We start from the raw sequence: 22,925 nt of genomic DNA, 5'->3' as shown, positions 1-22,925 counted from the left end.
TACAACAGGCTAAGAGAGGAACAGAATTCAGAGTCCAGAAATTTCCACCTGGAAGGGACTTTTGAGCTTTATCATCTAATCACAGCAGAAGCCATGTAAAGCATATAGACACGACCTAATGTGTTGAAATTTTCCAGAACTTGAATTTTCTGGCTACCACTTGAATCTCTTCCAATAGAAGAAAAGTATAACCTTATAGATAATCATCTAGAATGACTGTGGGAAAGTGTGCTAGAGAAAAAGGGTCACAAGAAAGTTGATAAATACTTATGACGCAATTAAGTTTTCATTCTATATTCAAGCAATAAATAACGGTGTCCCATATAGTAGAGTCAATCTGTACTTGTGATAACATATTTTGTGAGGTAGAGAATAAAACCAACAATAAAGTTTGTATATTCTGACTTCCCTCCTCCCTCTTACAGAGAATACAGAGTTCCTCTACCTGGCCAGATCCATGCAGCTGTCAGTGAGGCTGGTAGAAGAATTGAAGTACTCTCTGCTGGCAGCCAAAACCAAGTCAATACTTTTTTCATAACTGACCCTGTACTGGGTTTTTCCTTTATGGGTTACACTAGTTGGTGGATTTATTGAACAAGCACTGCAGTGCATCATCTGCCCAGCCAGGTGGATATTTTCAAGGCGACTGGAACACAGAAGGCTCTCTGTAAATATCTGGGAAAAAGAAGAAACTGGAATTAGAGCTTAAAGAGGGAGGACTCAGTTCTTGACACAATGGAGGCTCTGATATCCAAGTGAAATAAATTTTAAAAAATACATCCATCCTACAGGTAGAGGTTGCACAATATTTATGAATGCACTAAATGACAATGAAGCACACTTTAAAATGGTTAGTATTATGTTATGTGAATGTCACCTCAATAAAAAAATCCCTCTTTTAGGAAGAAGAAGAAATAATTTAACCGAACAAACCAATGGTAAGCATAATATTTTAATGTGTTACAAGAAATATTTGAGTAAAATATCCAAAGTTCATACTTATTAAAAACAGGATCCATTAGACATACTGTCCCACACTCTGCTTAAAGTATTTATAACATTTCAATTTTTTAAAAGAAAATCTTTGAATATGATACACATAATTAATGACTGTTTAAAGCATCTGAAGTCAGTCTCATAAACTGAACACCCATGCTACAAATGTTCTACTTACACCTAGTCACTAGAATTACAATACACCACATAACATTTTTTTCTAATCTGCAATTTAAAAACTATTTAAATAAAACAAAAGCCACTGATGGAAGGCAGTTATGCAAATGTCATTGTATTTTACAAGGCAACTAATAGCATCAATTAACATAAAATTTATTCTATAATTGAGATTATCTACTTAATCCAAAAAAGTCCTATTAAAGAGCTCCCTTTAAACCCACACTAATAGAGTCAATATATAAATAGCACAAGAACTTCCCCAAGAATGTTCTTTCCTATCATGCCACTGTTGGATGAGGATAACACAGAAAAAGAAGCGAGAGATAAAAAGCAGATTTCATGGAGAAGCAAGAGTTTCCTTATAATTAGGAAGGCTACCCAATTTTCATAGGACCCCCTTATTTTCACTTGTTTCTAGGCTTCTGGAGAAGACATTTTTAGACAGGGCTTTCCTAAAATGACTGATAAAGATAAAATTACTAATACCTACAAGAGATCTGCTATAAAATCCATATTGCGACAGAAAGCAAATTATCAGTGAGTAACCCTAATCGCTTATATGACAGGTGAAAATGGCTTGCTCCACGTGACCAAGATGACTTAGATGTAACAATTTCTCTATTCCTTTGGTTTGTTCAGGTAAGCCATAAAGAGTCAATGCCCAATACTGAAAAATAAAATTCACTCACTCTAATATTTTAAAGGTTTTGCTGAAATGAACCATATAGATTTCTGCTCTACAGGCTGTACAGAAATCTTGCACCTTACCAAAATTATGCCAATGAGATTTAAAATTATTTTCCAATGACAGCAAAACCGAATACAGTGGCCACAGGTCAGTAAGACAATATAGCATAATTTAAACATCACTAAAATATTTTAAAATGTAAGTTTGCCAAATCTGTATTATCTTCTAGAATTGGTTCAGGGCAGTTATAATATGCTTTCAAATGTTTTCTCAAAGGAGAAAGACTAACCGCGCGAAGTCATTAAAATATCAAAGCCTAATACAAAGGTGTTAAAATATAACTGAAACAATTTAATACGTCAAGTTGTTATGATAGACTACACAGGAGCGAGTTCAAGTGTAATGTACTTCATGCTAATTTTTCAATCAGAATCAGAAAATACCAGGAAACAACGCTACTCCCACTTAAAAACACTACTTCAAGCAGTGTTACTAATGACAGTAAGATTTTGGACCCCATGTGCGTATAGATTATTTTCTCCTGAAACTCAATTTCAAGTTGTGCTTTAGATACAAAGGTGAAGTTACTGGCAGCTGTACGTGGTCTGAGAGTGTAATCATCAATATAAACTTTACACTCATCAAGCACATAAAAACCTGAAGTTCAAATATAAAACCATTCATTTCTCAACAGTCTATATTAGTGCTCTTCTGTTAAAACTACCTTAAATTAAAATACCAACCAATTTCACAAAACAGAGACCTGTTTTATAACTCTCATTTTATTCAACGGGTTATGCTTCGTGATGTCACAGCAGAGCAACACAAGAAATATTCTACACGATTTTGATCTGGCTTGTTTGACAGGCAAATTCAAATGGGAACCCTCTTTTAAACTGTGTCTCATTAAAGATGGGTTAGCTGGATCATTTTTCCATACACAGCAAGAGTAATTTGGTGGTAATACACATACCTCCCAAAATAAGGATTAAATTCTCCTAAATTACACTCCTAGTCAACTCACCATCCTTAAGTATCCTTTATGTTCCAGACACTATAATATGCCCTGGGGGAGCTGAGGATGAACATGATATGATAATGCCTACCTAGGAGCTAATGACCAAAGGGAAGAAACACACACAGAAACAAACAAGTCATCGCATTCGAAAGAAAGGCTGTAATAGAGACAGTTATATCAAAGGACAAAGGAAGGCATCCTAGAGGGCATGATTAGTGAGCTGAATGCTAAAAGTTATCAGCAATTTTCAAATTTAAAAAAGAGGAATATATTCCAGGCAAAGGGAATAATGTGTACAAAGTCACAGAAACAGGAAACAGCATCGTGAGTGGAGGAATTCATGACAGATTTGGCACCGCTGGAGCACAGGGCACATGGCGGGGAGGGTCAGAGGCGAGAATGCACCAGGGTGGCTGGAATCCGCCACGGCTTTCTATGCCAGGCTAAGAAATACGGTTCCTTTCTAACTGTAGATATGGAACAAGCAGCGCATTTTAAGAAGGGGAGTGTCATGAAAAGGTCTGTTTTAGAAGAATACTCTCTTCTGTGTAAATGAGGAAGAGATATGGAAGTAGGGGAACAAGTTTGGAGGATTACAACAATTTAGCAGAGATGAAGAGAGGACAGATTTGAAAGACTCTTCTCAGGCACATGAAGCAAATTTTAGTGACCACCAAAACTATGGAAGAGAGAGGAGCCACGTACGATTCGGAGTTTTCCAGCTGAGAATTAACCCACTAAATAAATGGTGTTGCAATGAACAAAGAAGACAAGTTATGTATGAAAGTGCTCAAACTCTAAAGCACCACTCAATTACCAGCTATTGAATATTATTCAATAATTCAATCCTATTACTTACAGTGAAACTTACGGTCATCATCTTGTATCCAATCAACAAAATGTAACAACCAAAATTACAAAATTAAAAGGAAATATTTACATATGTAGAGTTACCTCATAGCAAGCATCAGAGTCTAGACAGGTGTAAACATTCTGCTGCATAGTTAACATGTCTTGCAGCAACATTCTCCAATGAGACTCACTGACAGGAGGCTGCCTGGGGGTAAAAAGGAAAATAATTCATGAAATTGCTCTCTCCAATTGGTCAAAAGTAAAAAAAATTGGTACCACTATTCTATATGCCACACAGCTCCCAGATGATCAAGAGAAATAGATCTCATTTGAATTTCCAGGACAAAAACTTTGACTAAAGATAGAGGGAAAAGTTGGGCAGCGACGCATCAATGCCAGAGATGTTGCCAGAGCGGCCGCTGCCGTAGGCTGCCTAGACACAAAACTGATAATGGCAAAGGTAAACAAGCTATGAGTTTCTAAGGTAAAATAAAGCACACGGTAAAGTAAGATAAAGCAGCTGTGATATAGCAGAGAAAGCACTTGGAGACAGGAGAATGAGTTTCAAATTCCATCTTCATCACTCTGCAGTCGCCAGCAGGGTATGTTCTTAACTTCAACCACACATGCAGACCCAGAAGGCAACAGGGGCCACACCTGGCATGTCTGGAGGCGGGAAGCACAGCAGGCCAGCCGGGCAGCCCCAGTGGTTGCTCTCAGTGGGACTCCTTGCGGCAGTCCACAGAGCCTGGGATAGAGCACTGCAGGGGTTCTCTCCCATCCAGGTGACAGCCCAGGTGCCAGCCCAGGTACGACAAGCCCTGTACGGTAGCTGCAGTTCCTATCTGGCTTAGGAAGAAGCTTCATTCCCCACAAAAGTCAGTACCTTTTTTTTTTTTTTTTTTAACATCTTTATTGGCGTATAACTGCTTTACAATGGTGTGTTAGTTTCTGCTGTATAACAAAGTGAATCAGCCATACGTATACATATATCCCCATATCTCCTCCCTCTTGCATCTCCCTCCTCCCACCCTCCCTACCCCACCCCTCTAGGTGGTCACAAAGCACCGAGCTGATACCTTTTGTAACAATTCCATAGGCATAGTTTTCAGGGTCCCCTCAAGGATAAGCCAGTGACCACACATGGGAAAACCAAAGCTTCAAGCCCCTATCAGGTTTTCTAGTTCATTTACACAGTTCCTCTAGGAGCAATTTACCAATCAGAGATGAAGTAGTGAGGCCTACACTATCTAGTTGATCAAATACCATTTCATGTTAGTATCCAGACTTACAGAGTTAGAGAATCAGTGGTTCAGATTCTCCTGCAACAGGGGAAACGGTTTTGTTAACAATGTCAGAGAGTCATATATTAGCTGCGTGACTATATTTAATATTCCTGAATTTCAGCTTTCTCACTTAAAGAGAATCTCGAAGAATGATAAGGAAGGGATGAGATTAATTTTGAAAAAACACAGACAATGAAACAAGATTTTTCCTGAGTATAAAAACAAGCTCAGTTACCTGTATGGATTTGAATAAATTTCTTAATTTCTTTGAGCTTCAGTTTCCTTTTTTGTATATTATGATAATTAACTTAAACTAGAATGCATGAAAAGACACTCCCCATATTTTTCTGGTACAAAGTAGTATTCAACAAGTGTGAATGAATGAATCTGGAAGTCACAAACACATCTGTTTGTTTTTCTGTAGTCACATACACAACCACTAATATTGTCTAGTAGGAGGGAGAATGTGCTGTAATTCTCTCTACCTCTCTCAAAAGTTCATCTTTGTTGAATATATGTGAGTTTGGAATCATCATTTATGTTTATTTTCTAGTCTAGAAGTTCTACATAATCATGAATCTCATTGTTTGAAAAGGGTAGGTTTGGTTTTGTTTTCTGTTTGTCAAATACCAACTGGGTGTTCCTTTTCCACGCATCATTTTCTTTCTTATGCATTAAAAACAGGGCAAATAGACTGTGTTTAATAGTATTGCTATGGAAAAATTATGCATTTGGGATCTTTCCTGCAAAAATTCTAGTCTTCAGGAATTTTTTTCACCTAAAATTTTTAATAACCATATGCTTCATTTGCTTATAGCATTTTCTATTTGTTACACAAAATGAACAATTATTTCTATCTGATATGTAATAATGCTTAAGAGAATACATTTTTTTCCCAGCATACAAATACACAAAACAAACTGATATATTTGCAAGTCTTCAAGGATAATCCCTGAAGTGCTTCCATTATTTAGACTTCGGTATGTGAACTCTTTGGGTGGGCTTCAAAGAATTAAAGGACTCTTTCAAATTTGGCTTGCAGGCAAAAAAGTAGCAAAATATTTGAAAAAGTGAGTGTCCATCTTGCACCAGCTTCATAAAATCAGACCTGGGCACTGTCTAGCTGAATTCAAGTTCTCGCAGCCCAGCTGTACTTCTAGAAGCCAGCAACACTGGGACAGATGGTGTTAATGTTTTCCCACATGTGGCTAGCCTTAAGTACAGGTTCTAATTAAAATAAATTATAAGACATTATTTCCAAAGGTCTTTTTAGAATACATGCAGTAAATAAGAACCAAGAGAAGAACCTGGAGGCACTATACAAGAGGTGTGCAAATTGACAGGGAAATACCTGAATACAAACATGATGTATTAGTTACAGCTTTGGAATGGAGGTGTGTTTTCCAGCGAGAAATAGTATTGCACTCAAGATAGTAAAACCTGATTTGTGACAGTCAGTGAAATCTGCCACCATTTAGAACATGCATAAGAAAATTCGATAGGTGCTGAAGGCCAAGCCATAGTAGCATATATGAAATAATTAAGATTCATTTCAAGTTGACTACCTTGAAAAAAGAGGCCGTACTCTCTTACATATTCACAGTAAGTAGAATGCCATAAGTAGAAATTAACTGCAAGGACTTTAGAAGTATCTGAGGGATTCAGTGGAAAGACAGTAGGTAATCTAGCAGCAACAGTGAGGCTTTCTTACTGAAGAGTAGGTTCTTGACTAGAGCCAACATAATGGGAAATATTGACCCATCGTTTATAGCTGTAAAGAAAGTTTAAGACTTAAATTGTCAAAACCTTCTAAATTATTCCTTTAATAATTACTGAGAGAGGGCCAATGAATGTAAGGTTCCAAATTAGATGTTTGGTGACTGTAACACTTGCCTTAGATAAGCTTATGATTTTGAAGGGAACATAAGGCACATAAATCAATAACTATAGTAAACTGTTGAAAGAGACAGAGATAAAGAGAGAATTTTAAGACTTCCTATAAATCTACAATAATTTTAAGAATTACTATAGGGGCTTCCCTGGTGGCGCAGTGGTTGAGAATCTGCCTGCCAATGCAGGGGACACGGGTTTGAGCCCTGGTCTGGGAGGATCCCACATGCCGCGGAGCAACTAGGCCCGTGAGCCACAATTACTGAGCCTGCGCGTCTGGAGCCTGTGCTCTGCAACAAGAGAGGCCGCGATAGTGAGAGGCCCGCGCACCGCGATGAAGAGTGGCCCCCACTTGCCGGGACTAGAGAAAGCCCTCGCACAGAAACGAAGACCCAACACAGCCATAAATAAATAAATAAATAAATAAATAAATAAAGAATTACTATAAATCTATAGTACTTAATACAGGATGGTTGTTAGAGGAATGATAGACAAACAGATCAATGGATCAAAATAAAGAACCGCAAAATAGGCCCCCATAATATGGAAAACTGATATTCAACAAAGATGCAAATGCAATTCTGTACAGAAAGGACAGTCTTTTCAACAAATGATGCTGGAATATTCAGATATTAAAAAAAAATAATCTATACCTTAACAATAAACAAAAATGAACTTTCAAAATGGGCCATGAAACTGATTGTAAAATGGGAAACTAAAAATTTTACTAAAAATGGCAGGAGGAAATCTTTGTGCCAAAAGTTTCTTAACATGACATCAAAAGCACAAAGAAAAAATTGATAAACTGGACCTCATCAAAATTTATAAAGTATGCCCTTCAAAAGACACAGGTATGAGAATGAAAAGATAAGGCATAGATAGGAGAAAATCTTTGCAAAGCATATATCTAATAAAGGACTTGTATCCTGAATATATAAGAAAACTCTCAAAATCAGTAAAGAATACAAAAACCCAATTTTTAAAATGATCTAAGAAGATACACTGATGTCAAATAACCACATAAAAAGATGCTCAACGTTATTACTCACTGGAGAAAGCAATTAAAACCAAAATTAGATACCATAACATACCTATTAGAATAACTAAACCTTAAAAGACTGACCATAGCAAGTACTGACAAGCACGTAGAACAAATGGAACGTTCCTAAAAGACTGATTAAAAAATAAAATGGTACAAATGCTTTGGAAGACAGTTTGGCAGTTTTCTGAAAAGTTAACCATCCACCTACCATACGATCCTGCCATTCCACTCTTCTGGATTTATCCAAAAGCAATGAAAGCGCATGTCCATACAAAGGCTTGTACATGAATATTCATAGCAGCTATATTTGTAAAAGCCAAGACTCAAAGTAAACCAAATGTCCATCAACAAGTGAATAGATAAACAAAGTGCAATAAATCCATCAATGGAATACTAGTCAACAAACAAAATGGAATAAACTACTGATCCATGATACAACACGGATGAATCACAACATAATTATGCTGAGTGAAAGAAGCCAAACAAACAAACAAACAAAGTGCATACTGTTATGACTCCATTTACATAAAATTCTAGGAAATGCAAAGTACGATATAGAGACAGAAAATAGATCAGTGATAGCCTGGGGAGGGGATGGGGGTGTAATGAGGAGAAGCAGAAGGAGGGAGGGGATTATAAATGAGCAAGAGAAAGCTTTTAGGGGTGATGGATACATTCATTATTTTGACGAGGTGATGGCTTCATGGGTATATACATATATCAAAACTTATCATATTCTATACTTTAAATATGTGCAATTTATTATTGGTCAATTATAACCCAATGTAGTCAGAAAAAGAAATAAGTAGTACTTTTTCTTAATCACATACAATTATCAATTAATTTTATTACTCACTTACGACCGGTGTGTCTGGTCAATCTAACCATCAGCTTGTGTGCCTCTTCTGAGCTAGACTGAGTATTTTTAACATATGAAATTGGTTTCTCAAGTCCATGTTTCTCCAAAATCTCTGACACACTGTTAAGTAAAAAGAAAAATGTTTAAATAAGTCTTGCTACCAAACAAAAAAGCTCTGAGAATGTTAAACACATAAGTAGCACTTAGGTGTTAAAAGTATTTTAAAAAAAAGTAGCATAAAGAATGACCAAATTTTACACATTACATTAATTCTCAGCAAAAAAAAAAGCTAATAATTATATATCAAATCTTATTTCCCCTACTGACTTTTATTACAATACACTTGGGATAAGTTAACATTTTTTAAAAAGCCTGGCATATCCTTATCTCAAAATCTTTTTTTTACAATTTTCCTGTGCTCTAAAAGCATCAAGTCAGCAAAATAAGACAAATGTATAATTGCAATACCCAGCTTTAACTCTTAACAACCTTAGTGAGTATTCTGTTATAGGCAAGGCTGCTAGAAAAGCAATAAGCAAAGAATTTTAGGGTTGGAAAACCACAGAAACCCCATAAGGCTCAATCTCCCTCAAGAATCCATTCTATACACAAACAAATAAGATTTCTGTTCTCACATGGATCTTCTTGAGATATCCTATTCCATAATTATCAGCATTGTATATACACCTTTTCTGTCTCACCAAATCTCACATTTATGAATTAACCACTACTGGGCTTAAAGAGAGGTCGGACAAAATTCAGTAACTCTTCATAAAGATAAGTTCCATGGGTCACGTCACCTGACATTATATACACTAAAACATTTGTCAACTATTAATGGCCATGAGATGGAACTGGAAAAAAGAGTTCTCCTTTTAAAAGGTTAGTAAATTAAGGTGGACAGTGAAAGACCTGGGTATCACCCAGAAACCTAAAGGGTGTTACTGTTTCCTTGAGATATTGAGAGCATAATTTGACTATCAAGACAACCCATGGTTACACCCAGGAACGTATGGTGAAATAAATGATGTGTACTATGAAATAATTTTTTATGAAATGCATTATGTTTATTATACTGTATTTCCTTGAGAAAGCTGTTTTCAATTTCATTAGGGAAAAAAAGGAAACCATGCAGATTTGTAAGGAATGAATCTATACTGACTTAACCCATTAAGCTTTGTTCAAACTATGCTCAATTTTTCAGGGAGGCTGGGGAGAAGAGAGGGACATCAAATTAGTAGATTCCCAAATTCTTATACTTTACATATTACCACTATCAAGTGATGTTATTACCTATAACTTCTATAATTATATATTAGAAGAACAAAGTTTACTAGTCCTAAAATTTCATTTTTAATGCAAATATTTAAAAATTACACACAAGCACATTATATATACATATAAAAATGAACACTAGTAAACAATATTAAACTTCCTGAATAGCAAATTAGAAATTTTCAGTCTCCAAAAGAGACAGTTTAATGCTTCATTTTCACAGTAAAGAATATTGCTAGAGTCACTAATATAATATAACCCAGAGAGTCAATCAAATGTAGTATAACCCAAAAAGGAAAGTTAGGGTTATAATAAACATTGTTTGCTGATGGATGTAATAACTGCTGAAGGAACTAATATTTCTTATTTACCTACTATGTGTGAGGTACTTTAAATGCTTTATTTAGTATCAATTTCACATCTCATCAGGTAGATATTATAGCTAAGAAAACCCTAGGCTCAAAGATCACACAGCTAGTAAGTTACAACACCTAGATTTGAACACAGTTCTACTAGTCTTCAAAGTCCATGTTCTCATTACTGTAGCATTCTGCTAAAATAAGCTAGTATTATATTCATGATTAAGAAAATTCACTCCTAAGAGAGTCAAACAAATATTAGGTCAAACCGGAAATGATCACTAGGCATATTTAAGGTAACATTTCTTGGACAGACCTCCTTAATCAGCATAGAACCAAAAGATCATCATTTTTCTCACCTGAGAATGTGTTCCAGTTGGTCTACCATGTCATGAAGAGCTGTGGTTACCTCTGTCTTCTGACTAAAGGATTAAGAGAAAAGAATTAAAATTAGGTTTTAGTAGTAACTTTTTACCTGAAATACTAAACTCACTTAAGTTTAAAAAAAAAAAAAAGTGATGTTTCCCTTGTACTTAATATATGACAGTAACACCCTGTCCAGATAAAAGGTCAGTCTTATCTCCTATACTCATTCAGCATCTTTCATGACTCAAAAGAGATTAAGATAAAAAATACTGGAATATAACAATATTCTCTATTACAGATTAGTGAGATATGGGCAACTATTTTCCTAAGAACTTTTAGTTCAGTTTTGCTAAAAGCAAAAAAGAATTATAAATCAGTTGTAGTCTTTCTTTAAAGAAGTGGTAAACGATAAAGCCATCATTTATTTCTCTTCTTTTAACCAATAAAACAGATTAGGAACCATGGCCCTGCACGCTGGCTTTCTCCTAGTCCTATCTATTCCACCTGTGACTCCCCTAGGACTTTTCCATTAGGATTCTATATACTCAGGGGACTTCTCCCACGTCATCATTCACTCTGCCTCCACTGCAATATTTTAAAACGAAAGAGAAGTACATAGCCATCATACAGATAGTTCCTACCGGGAGTGGAGATAAGAAGCACTTTTCCTTTTTCCTTTCTCAGGAAAAAAGTAGACGGGGGACTAGGAGAAACATTACCGTGAAAAAGATCATAAACTAATAAAAACGCGGCTGATAGGGTAGATTTAGCACGGCACAACGCACTTACGAGTGCAAAGGATTTGGTAGAAAAGTTAAGCAACTGCTATAAAAGCCCTCTGCCACCCTCTGCAACTCTGTGTCCCAACCTTGGAGGGACGACTCTCAACTGAGAACCACTGTACCTGACACTCTCAGGTGCCTTCCAACCAATGATTCAACTGACTTCCAGCAAGCTCTTAGGATTTAATAAGAAAGCTAAATAAAAATCTTTATCTGGACTTGGAAAATTAAAAATGACCTACTTGAACACAAAAGTCTCACTCACTATTTTTAAAACTATCAATCTGTCCTGGTCTAAATCTATGTGGCAATTATTTCATGCAATTTACAAAGATTATACTATCTTTTTAAACCAAGTTTCAGGCCTTGGACTAGAGTGATAAATTAGGGTATATTCCACTTAAAGTCCTTCAAAAAAAAAAAGATCATTCATCGGAGATAACTTCAATTAACATATTCAGAAACAATATTTTTTAAATTATCATTTTGTAACTTTACAATAAACATTTGTCACTGATTTTCAGAATATAGTGTTCTTCCTTTGTGAACTGACATTCACAAACATAATGACTAAAGATTTTTTTCAGCCAGATGAAATGTGCTGCCTAGGTAAGATGTACAAAAATTTAATTTCCTAAATAGTGAAAAAATACACAGTTACCCATTTGGTAAATAACAACCATTTAACCACTAAAAATAAACGACTGATCACTGGGAGAACATGAATTGACAAAGTTGGCACGAGGAGCAAAGAGAACCAGAGTAAGTATTTTGAAGGCCTATATTTTAATACTAGGCTAATTTATAATTGCAAATTATTTAGAAAATTATAATTATGAAATACAATCATTAAGAAATAAATGGAACAACAAAAGAGTATCATGCTATTTTTTATGTTTACCAAAAAAAAAAAAATCTGTTAGATCAGAAGCCATTAATCTGAAGCCAAAAAAAGCTTTCAGCCACACATACACAAAAGAGGCATTTCTTAGCCTACACATTCTTTGAAACAAATATACTCATCCTCTCATTATAATGTCTACATAAAAAATGTTCTTTTAATATCATCATTCAATTGATATCATGACTATCTCCTCATGGTAGGCAAATTATTATTTAAAAGTTAATAGATAAGCTCTAATTGATATTTATGCTTATTTGATCTTACTGAAGAACTAAGTCTAATATATTTATTTTTAAAAATTGCACATGTCAGTTGGAAGTCAATGATTTTACCTAGATGATTCAAGGACAACCAAGGGGCATCAAGTGGGCAGAGGGACCATCAAATTACCCACCTAGACCATTTAAGGAAGAAACTCCCCACCACTTCTGCTCTCTGAGGTGCTTGTTAAGAAGAGGATTCTGCATCTCTTGTCACCCTCTGGGAAGAGCACCTTGACTACTGATACTCTGACATCCACTGGGCTGAGGTTTTTAAATGATGAGTAATGACAGTTTGCTAAAAAGTTGTTAATACAATCAACGTTACCAGCCCTTTGTTGCCTACTGAAGGCCCACAGTTCCCAGAGGTACACTTGCTGCTCTTCACTAAGGATGGGAGGGAGCTTGTGGTCATATCTGTACAGGTTTGGGTAATAAATAGATGCTGTGATTATAACTTTTCCTACATGAAGATTCCCTAAACCTGGACTGAAGAAGGGAAGTATTAACCACTAGTACAGTCTCCATTTAGCTTTACCAGTAACAAGGCTAACTGCTTTCTTTCTTGGGGGTCAGTACTTAGATGCTTAATGAGAAGAGATGAATAATCAGGATCTACAAACCACCCAACATTTCTGTAACATAATACACAGAATCTAAGATTACCTTACCCCCCCAAAATCAAAACTGAAGCAAGATTGACAGTCTAGCTGCTCACATATAAGGCAATTTCCCAAGGACGCCTATAATGAAAAGCCTTCAGCTTGTCACAAGGCATCCAATCAACTTTTAGTATCTTAGACATAAATTAATGGCCAAGAATCACTAGACATGGAGGAAAGGTCCTCACAGTAAAAACAGAGATGCAAACAAACAGAATATGAAAAATCAGAGATCACGGTGGGGTAAGGGTAATGCAGGGTGTAGAAGTGAATTTATGCATCTGTGAAACAAGAGCAGGATATTATTTTGTTTGAAAGTGAATGAGAAAAAGTTCTTGGAATTTAAATAAGAAAGCCAAAATAAATTTTAAATTCAAAATACAGATTAGAAGATAAAACTATAGCAATCTCCCAGATCACTTAACAAAAGATCAAAACATGGGAAAAAGAACAAAAAGGGCAGTAAATAAATTTAAAATGTGCAAAAAAAGAGAAAAAAGAAGGACATGCAAATAAACTTATCAAGGAAACTTAACAGGAAAAAAATATAAGAAAATTTCCCAACAGTTTGAAGGACATGAGTTTCCAGGTTGAAATACATGATTTAAACGAACGATGATAAATTTAGACTCAGAATAAAACACATCCTTATGATATTTCAGAACATTAGAAATATTCCAAAAAGGAATATTTGAAGTATTCCAAAAAGGGGAGGAAAAAGCCATATAATGGCCTTGGACTTCTCAACAACACTGAAAGGAGAAGACATGAGTGATGCCTTCGAAACTCACAAGGAAAAGGATCAGAAACCTAGAATTCCATACACAGCCAAGCCTTCCATCAAGTGTAAGGATGCAATTATGATTTTTTTTGACATGTGATAGTCTTAAAATAAAAATGCCTCCAAGCAACATTTGACAGGAAGCTATTCAAGATTATGTTCCATCAAAATGAGGGAATAAGTAAAGAAAGGGAAAGATAATAATCCCAGAAATGCAATATGCAACACAAGAGAGACGCAAACAGAAGTCCAAGGATGAACGCTGTACAGCAGAGTAGAGAACAATTCATATCAAAGGAAGAGAAAAGACAATTCTAAGAAAGATGTTTCAAAAGTAAGAGGGAGAGAGAGAGACACAGAGTGAAAAGAGAAAGGAGAGATTACTAGATATTTTTGACCTTGAAAAGGAATTTTACACTTCTGTCAGAAGAGTGAGGGAGGTAAATGGAAACAAAAAACAATGACAAAAAAGGAAATTATTCAATCCACGAAAAGCAAAAAGTTTGCATAAAAAGGAAATACAATCATACCTGTGTAAACAGTATATACATAATCATAATGATTGAAATACCACTTTGACTACACTGAAAAAAATGGTTAAGAGAAGTAGGTATGGGGGAAGGGTAGGCGTCAATGAAAGGAAGTCAATAATCATCTAAAATTGTAAAATCAATAAATAGCAACGTGAGCATAATATTTTAAAGGAGGCAGGCAAAGTCAAGAAGAAAATCATGATCTATAATGAGTGTTTACTTTTAGAAGACAGGTATCAAAGGATGGGGAAGGAGAGCAACCAATAGTTTTGTATCAATTACAAGTCTTCCTGTACCCTGATTTTAACTAGTACATACATTATTTATTTTATGGTTAAAAATTAGAAGGGGATCATGTTCTCTTGGACTTCACGATTTTAGAATAGCACCTCCTCATCCCCACCAATTTGTTTTTCTCCATGTCACTGACTTTTCAAAGTGAAAAGACAATATGACCTGTAGAATATCTCACAGTCTGTATTTATCTGGTTTTTTTCTTCATGGTGGTATTTAACTTGTTCTCTTATTCCCTACATTGACTGTAAACTAGAAGTTTGGCTTAAAGGATTGATTAGATTCAGGGTAAGTAATTTTACTTCATACTGCTTCTCACCAGGAGGCACATATGGCTAGGCTGCCTGATTGTAAGTGATGCCATATTTGATAACTTGATCAAAGGTGACGGCAGTCAGACTTAGACTTTATAAAGGTAAATTTCCCCTTTGAAATTACAAAAAAAAAAAAATTTGCTAAAGGTAATACTTTGGTACCATGCAAATATCCCTTCCCCATCAATTTTTCACCTGATTTCAATTCTATTAATGACTACGTGAAACAATTATTTCACATTGGCTTGCAAAATCAAGTGACTTCTATCATTCATTTCACACAAAAAAATAAAAATTTCCTTGGAAGGAAAAGAGAGAGAGAAAAGAAGAAAGAGAGAGGAGAAGAAGAAAACAAAGCATGAGGAAGACTTCTTGCCTAAACACCTAATTTTGCAAATGAGGAAACTGATGACCATAGAAGCTACATGATTCAGCTGTAGTCACAAAGGCTTAGAAACAGGCCCACCGATTTTTCATTCAGTGCTTTTCCATGTGCTGTTATTAACTTCTCCAGATATGAAATTTATAATATGTACTATGTGTTAAAAGAGTGATTAAAGGAATGATTGTTATGTGACTTCCAAAGAGAAAATATAAATCTGATTTGCATACCACTAAATGAGGTATGTATATCCATACATTATTACTTAGAAGTTTTACTCTGGGCAAGGGCCAAGAACAAACAATTCATAGAAAAAATACAACTAGCCCATAAATAAGGAAAAAGCTTAATTAGAAACACAATTTAAAACAAAGAGATATCACCATCTATCCACTTAAGAGAGTACTTTTTGTTGTGGTGGTAGTGATATTCTTGCTTGCTTTTTAATGGATAATTATCAAGGTTAACAAAATTATAGTGATGTCCTATATACTGTTAGAAAAACAAGTGTCTATCTCGAAGCAACAGGTTTGCACATGATCTCATTTTCTTCTTTATATTCCCAAAATTCTCTATAATGAACATTCAGAGAAGCAACATCTTCATTTTAACTGTTAGAGTAAAAAGACACAACCATAACAAAGGCACACTGTGGGTTCTTACCCATATCCTCTTTGTGGCAGACATTCTAATACGTCATAGCAAAGAGCGAGTTGGTCATTTCGTTCACAGCTATAGATGCATTCTAGTGCTACTGCCATCAGTTGGTCCTGATCAGGAATAATTTTTTGCTGCAACTAGAGAAATAAAACATGTTGTGCTAAATGTCAATAGATTTACATTCCATTTTGCCATATCCCAGTACCACTGTCAATAGAATATTAAATAGTGCAATTAATCAGCTGCAGAAACAAATCTTGGTTTTTTTCTTTAGCTTACAGACTTTGGGGGTCTTTAATTATTCGAAATGAAATTGCATTTTAATTACAGAATCAGCAAGAAAAGAAAATTTGTACCCATAAGCTTTGCATCTGCTGAAAACAGATTCTTCAATTCATGACCCATTCAAGATAAAGCAGATAGAAGAAACACAGTGAACTAAAAAGGCAATTCATTAAAAACAACATTTCTAACCCTAAAACCAAATTTTATGTGTTTCAATCACAAAAATATGTAAAATTCCTTAACTAACATTCAGAGATGTTCAAACCTACTATTTTTCAGTATGCATTATGTATTAGTCATTTAACACAACAGTATTGACATTCTATTCGAAAGAAATCGCATTGTAATGCAGTAATATTCATATCCCAAAATACACTCCATATTTCTGATGCAGAAAAATGGCTATTGGGGGTCACTTTCCCATTGTAAACAACAGAGACCCATTCTTAAAGTATTTTCTGGGATATAAAAATAACAGATTTCTGCCTTGTTTTTCTCATCTATAAAACTGGAATATTAACATCTTCTTAATAGCATTGTTGTGAGGATTAAATAACTGAATACATGTAGAATGCTTATGTTATTACCACCACGAAACCAAAATAGAAGTTTGAAACTATTTTCTTAGAGCCCTTTACAACAACAAAATAAGCTTAAGATGATTTCCATAATAACCATCTACTACTTTTCAACATTTTAGTAGAAACTCACAAAACAGAGAGGAAAGTGATGAAGAGAAGCTGCCAAACAAAGGCATTTTCTCAGTAGAAAAACCACATCAATGGATGAGAAGAAGAAATGGATGGAAAGAGGAAACCTTAATAAGGTTATCAGGGAAGTAAAGTTTTCTAAAGTACTTGGGTTAAAGGATTTCTTCAAGGTATTAAGAAATATATCATTAATTTGACATCAACATTTGACAAAGTTAGTTATCCAAGGTTGCAAAGTGACAAACTGGTGAAATAGGGACAAGCAGGGTACAACAAGAGTGTCAGTAAAGCAGAAACTAACACACCATTGTAAAGCAATTATACTCCAATAAAGATGTTAAAAAAAAAAAATTAACGAAAATAGCTAGCTTTTCCCATTTTCTTATTGTGTGCCAGGTACTGTTTCTAAGCGCTTTAAGTGTGTTAATTCACAAATCCTCAAAACAATCCTGTAAGGTTAGTGCTAGTATCATTTCTACTTTACATAAAGGGAAAATCGAGGCACTGAGGGGACGAACAACTTGCTCAAGGCACAGAACTGGTCACGGTCAAGCCAGGATCTGAGCGCAGGCAAGTGGCTCCAGGGCCTAAGCTAAGTGTCAGCTCTCACGATCCTGCAGAAGAGCTTCACGTACGGAAGAACGGAAGAGTCTGAGGAAAAATATGGTAATAAACAATAAAAAAATATGGTAATAAAAAACATGGTCAGGAAGCATCTGAGGAAGATGAAAAAACGGAAACCAGTTTCAGTCAAGGAACAACGTGGGAAACCGGCTGAAACAGAAGCCATAGCCCTTGATGTTTCCCTCCATCTTCCTGCTTCCTGTCTTTCCCTCCCTGAGACGCTGAAGTGTCGCTTGAAAGTTAAATGTTCTAGAGTCCCTATTTGATCAGGTATGTTCAAAACCCTTTAGTAGACCTTCAATATGAAAGGTAAAGAGTAAACTTTTTGCCTTCCACTCAGGCTCCTTCATGGCCTGGTGCCCACCCACTTTTCCAGTCCTATGAACCGCTACCTCTCTGCTCAAAGTTTTAATTCACTCAGGTTAAATAACTTGCCTTTATCTAAACATGGCATTAGTCTGATTACGTCCCCTTGTCTTATTCTACTCCTACCTGGAATGTCTTCTCAAGGAACTTCTTAAAACCTTAGTCTCTAAAACCTCCCGAATAATCCAGTTTTATGTCCATTTGGCTGACTTCAATTGGACCTCCCCAGATTTCCAGAGTCTCTTGCTTATACTTGATAAATGCTGGCCCAATGAATAAATCCTCATACTACTCTCTACATGAATTCTTTCTCCTCTCTGTACTCCTATGGCACTTTTCTGTTCTCTTCCTATGCCACTCAGCATATCCTTCTTAATACAATCTACTGTGTACGTGAATCATAATGCTCACATTAAGACACTTTTCACTGTTGTCCTATTAGACTCTCTACAGATGTCCAACTTCATACAGTAAGACACACTTCCTTTTATTCTCATTATTCCTGTACTAATATCTCAGTGGTCACTATTAAACCGTCATTTGTCCCACCTCAAGCTAATAGGAGGGAGCCCATTTAGGACTTTCCAAGAAATCAATAAATCTTCCCCACCAGGGGCAGCAAATTATCTCCCATATTGCATAGCAAGGTAAAATGTAACAAAGTCATAATTTCTTTTAAAAGGTCTTAAAATTATGCACTAGTAGACAACTAGAAAAAGAACAACAGATGTTAAGATAGAATACTTGGGAAACCCCAGAGAAACAAGCAACAAAAGAAATCAGTGAAACAGTGAAAGAATCACTGAAAATTATCATACAAAAATCAATAACTTTCATATACACAAACAATAAAGTTAGAGAAAATGAGGGTAAATAAAACTCAATTTGTAATGTAAACAGAAAATTAAGTGGTTAGGAATAGATTTAACAAGAAATATGCAAAACCTATATAAGGAAAAATTTTAAACATTCCTGAAAGACACTAAGAAAGATATGAACAAATAGAATGATGCCCCCTATTCTTGAATAGGGTGACTGAACATTATACTAAAGTTCAGATAGAAAAAAATATATACAAGAATAACTTTTTAAAAACTGGGGGGGGGGGGGGGCTTCCCTGGTGGCGCAGTGGTTGAGAATCTGCCTGCTAATGCAGGGGACACGGGTTCGAGCCCCAGTCTGGGAAGATCCCACATGCCGCGGAGCAACTAGGCCCGTGAGCCACAATTACTGAGCCTGCGCGTCTGGAGCCTGTGCTCCACAACAAGAGAGGCCGCGATAATGAGAGAGGCCCGCGCACCGCGATGAAGAGTGGCCCCCACTTGCCGCAACTAGAGAAAGCCCTCGCACAGAAACGAAGATCCAACACAGCCATAAATAAATAAATAAATAAATAAATAAATAAAATAAATAAATTAAAAAAAAAAACTGGGGGGAAGAAAACACTACAGAGGAATACTACCCATACCAGACTTTAAAAACACACTATAAAACCTCTATAATTAAAACAGTGTGGTACTTAGTATATGGACAAACAGACCAATAAAACAATAGAGAAACTCTAGAATTAGACTCAAAACAAATGGAAATTTTGTATATGACAAAGGTGGCATCTCAAATCACTCAGGTACAGATAAACTTTTTTACTAAATGGTGCTGCAACAACTAGGTAGCATTAGGGAAAACATAAAATAGATCCATATCTCACACCCTGCAAAAGAACACTCCTAATAGATTAAGGGTCTAAACATAAAAATAAAGCCATACAAGTACTAGAAGAAAACATGAGTGATTTCTTCTTTAACCTTGTAATAGGAGAAGGCTTTCTCACCATGCCTCAAAATACAGAAGCAATTTAAAAAAAAAATTGCTCAGTTTGATTACACAAAAAATAAACTGTAAAAGATTTTGCATGGCATAATACACCATAAACAAAGTCAAGAGACAACCTACCCACTGGGTGAAATATTCACAATAGAAACCACAGGAAAAGGACTAATTACACTAATATATATGAATTTCTAAAAGTTAAGGCACAAAGAAACAAAAATCAAAGTGAAAAATGGGGAAAAGGCAGGAATGGACAATTCACAAAAATGACAATGCCTCTCAAGCATATGAGAAAATGTTCAAATTCACTCATATTTAGAGAAGTACAAATTAAAACAACACTGAAATGTAATTTTTCACCTATCACGGTGGCAAAATGTTTTAAATATGACAACAAATTATGTCTGCAGAGTTGTGGAGAAAGAGCCATGCTCACACAGTGCTGGTGGAAATGTAAATTGGAACAACCCGTCTGGAGAGAAATGTGGTAAATACCAACACAACCCTGCCTTTAGAGCCCGGAATCCCCTTGCAGGAATATACCCTGAAGATATGCCAATAGTACAAAATAAATATAAACAGGTTACTCGTTGTAGCACTGTTTGTAATTGTAAAATACTGGGACTAGCATAGAAAACTAGTGAGACTGGGTAACAGTTTTCAATTTTATATTTTAATTTATATAACCACACATGGCTAGTGGCTACCGTACTGAACAGCACAGTCCTGGAGGCACTTTTCAATTTCCTAAGGAGTGTGGGCCCAAAGTAGGCCAACAGGAAATTGCAGCTGAGAGTTTACAGTGTTAAGGAGACTTTCCCGTTTGTCCCCATTACTGGAATACAGTCTGGTATCTACAAGCAGAAGGGCCTAGTAAGTATCCAATACTTCTAATTTGGACCCCCAAAGGATCATACCCTAGGAATACGGGAGAACTGGAAATAGGACAGTCTTTTTGAAACCTGAAACAGCTCAATACCGGATCAGATTAAAGTGACCTTCACCATACGAGAATGGTGGGAACAGCAAAAACAAGAGTGGCATATTCCATATTCCCCCAAATTCTAATCTATTATATCTGGGTTGGGCCTAGAAAATTGTTTTCTTTTTAATCCATATAGTTCTGATGCACAAATGCATTAAAAAAAAAAAAGTATAAAAGACAGAAAATGATACGAGAAGGTAGAATATTTTATTGCCAAGTCATCTCTATCCAGACTTGCCCAAGTTACGTCACAAGTTTCACTTCCCAAAGAGGGATTCAAGCAAAGAGTCATGGCTTAAAATCAGAAATGAGTGCTTAAAATCAGGATGTTATAAAAGAGAGGAAGAGTTTGAAACACATGAGATAGTTGAAAAGACAAATCTGAATTTGTCTTATTGTTCCCATTATTCGCTCCCCCCCTTTCTAGTAGAGGATTGTTCTTCCCTGCCCCATTAACACCAGGTGTGGCCACAGAGCCTTCAGCCTGTGAAATGTGAGAGGGAGTAATCTGAGGTACTGGGAGCTAAGCTTTAAGAGCCACTGTGTGGTTCGGCTTTGTTCTTTTTCCTGCGCCACAAGTCAGAAAAGGGAACTGTTCTTTCAGCCTGAGTCCTGGAATGAACAAGACGTGGAACACAGCAGAAGCCCAACCACAGCCTACATGACACTTGTGAGAAATGAACGTTTGCTGTTGTCAACTACTTAGATTGCAGGGTCATTTGTTAATGCAGCAGACCTTAACCTAAGCTGTTGGATACAGAAATCACGGCTCCTTTTATAGCACTAAAAATACCTTGTGCATGATTCATGGCAGATCCAAGGTAAATTCTTTTTGCGAACAGTCAAGGAAAATAAAATAAAAACAATGCTCCAAGGACAATCCTAGCACAGCAAATAAATGTAATCAAGTGATCTAAAGCATCATAATGAAACCCAGAGTTAATCATTCATGCCTTCATTTGCCCTGCCAAAATGCACTGAGCACTTGCTCTCTACACGGCACTGGGCTAGTCCCTGGCAGTACAGAGACACTGGAGACACAGAGGACAGACCCAGGAAACAAAGAGAGGGAGAGACAAACTTGAACAAGCAATGACAGCACGGTGAGACATGCGTGATTCTAGAGGGAGCTACAAGGCCCACCCTAGCACAGATAAGTCCCCGGAGGTTTCACAGCAGAGGGAGTCTTGGACAGCAGGATTCTGAAGGGTAGGCAGGTATTTGTTAAATGAAGGAAAGGGGCCCGATTACCACAAGCAAAGGAAATAGGCTCACAGAACACAAAAAGGCATGAAAGAACCTGACAGGGTGAAGAGGTGAAAAGTTAGTGTGGGTAAACCAGTGCATTCATGAAGGGAAATGAGGCTGAAGAGGTAGACTAGAAGCAGACCGCAAAGAACCTTCCACGCCACTTAAGAGAGCCCAACATTTACCCTGCGGGCAATGGTAGGCCACCAGAGATTTTCTGTAGATCATGACATGATCAAATTTGTGCTGTGGAAAGATAACATCGATAGAAATAGAGAGGGTGGATTGGAAAGGAAGAGCCCAGCAACACCATTATTCTCTGCTTTGATTTTGACATATTTCAAGAAAGGCAAATGGCTATATATTTTATTCAAAAGGCACATGCTAAATTGCCAAGTAAAAACAACAAAAAGCTGACTATATGCAAAGGATTTACAAGACTCTGTAAGGAAGAAGGATCGCAAACAAGATTGCTGGAAAGAATTTAAAGTCAC

At 36.2% G+C, this 22,925-nt stretch overlaps 1 protein-coding gene across 1 annotated transcript in view; it reads right to left on the bottom strand.

The window, feature by feature from the left end:
• Window positions 1-22,925, bottom strand: part of NBAS (NBAS subunit of NRZ tethering complex) — a 345,265-nt gene that overhangs the window by 172,742 nt on the left and 149,598 nt on the right. Inside the window, exons 26-30 of the mRNA XM_007183498.2 lie at window positions 16,387-16,520; window positions 10,805-10,867; window positions 8,809-8,931; window positions 3,837-3,939; window positions 446-675 (exon numbers count right to left, since the gene is read on the bottom strand). Coding sequence (XP_007183560.2) covers window positions 446-675; window positions 3,837-3,939; window positions 8,809-8,931; window positions 10,805-10,867; window positions 16,387-16,520 — 653 coding nt within the window. The remainder of the gene's footprint in view (window positions 1-445; window positions 676-3,836; window positions 3,940-8,808; window positions 8,932-10,804; window positions 10,868-16,386; window positions 16,521-22,925) is intronic.

This window comes from Balaenoptera acutorostrata, chromosome 12 (assembly GCF_949987535.1).
Source record: "Balaenoptera acutorostrata chromosome 12, mBalAcu1.1, whole genome shotgun sequence".
Lineage (NCBI taxonomy): Eukaryota > Metazoa > Chordata > Mammalia > Artiodactyla > Balaenopteridae > Balaenoptera > Balaenoptera acutorostrata.
The sequence above is the reverse complement of the archived record's forward strand: the minus strand, read 5'-3'. Positions and strand labels throughout refer to the sequence as shown.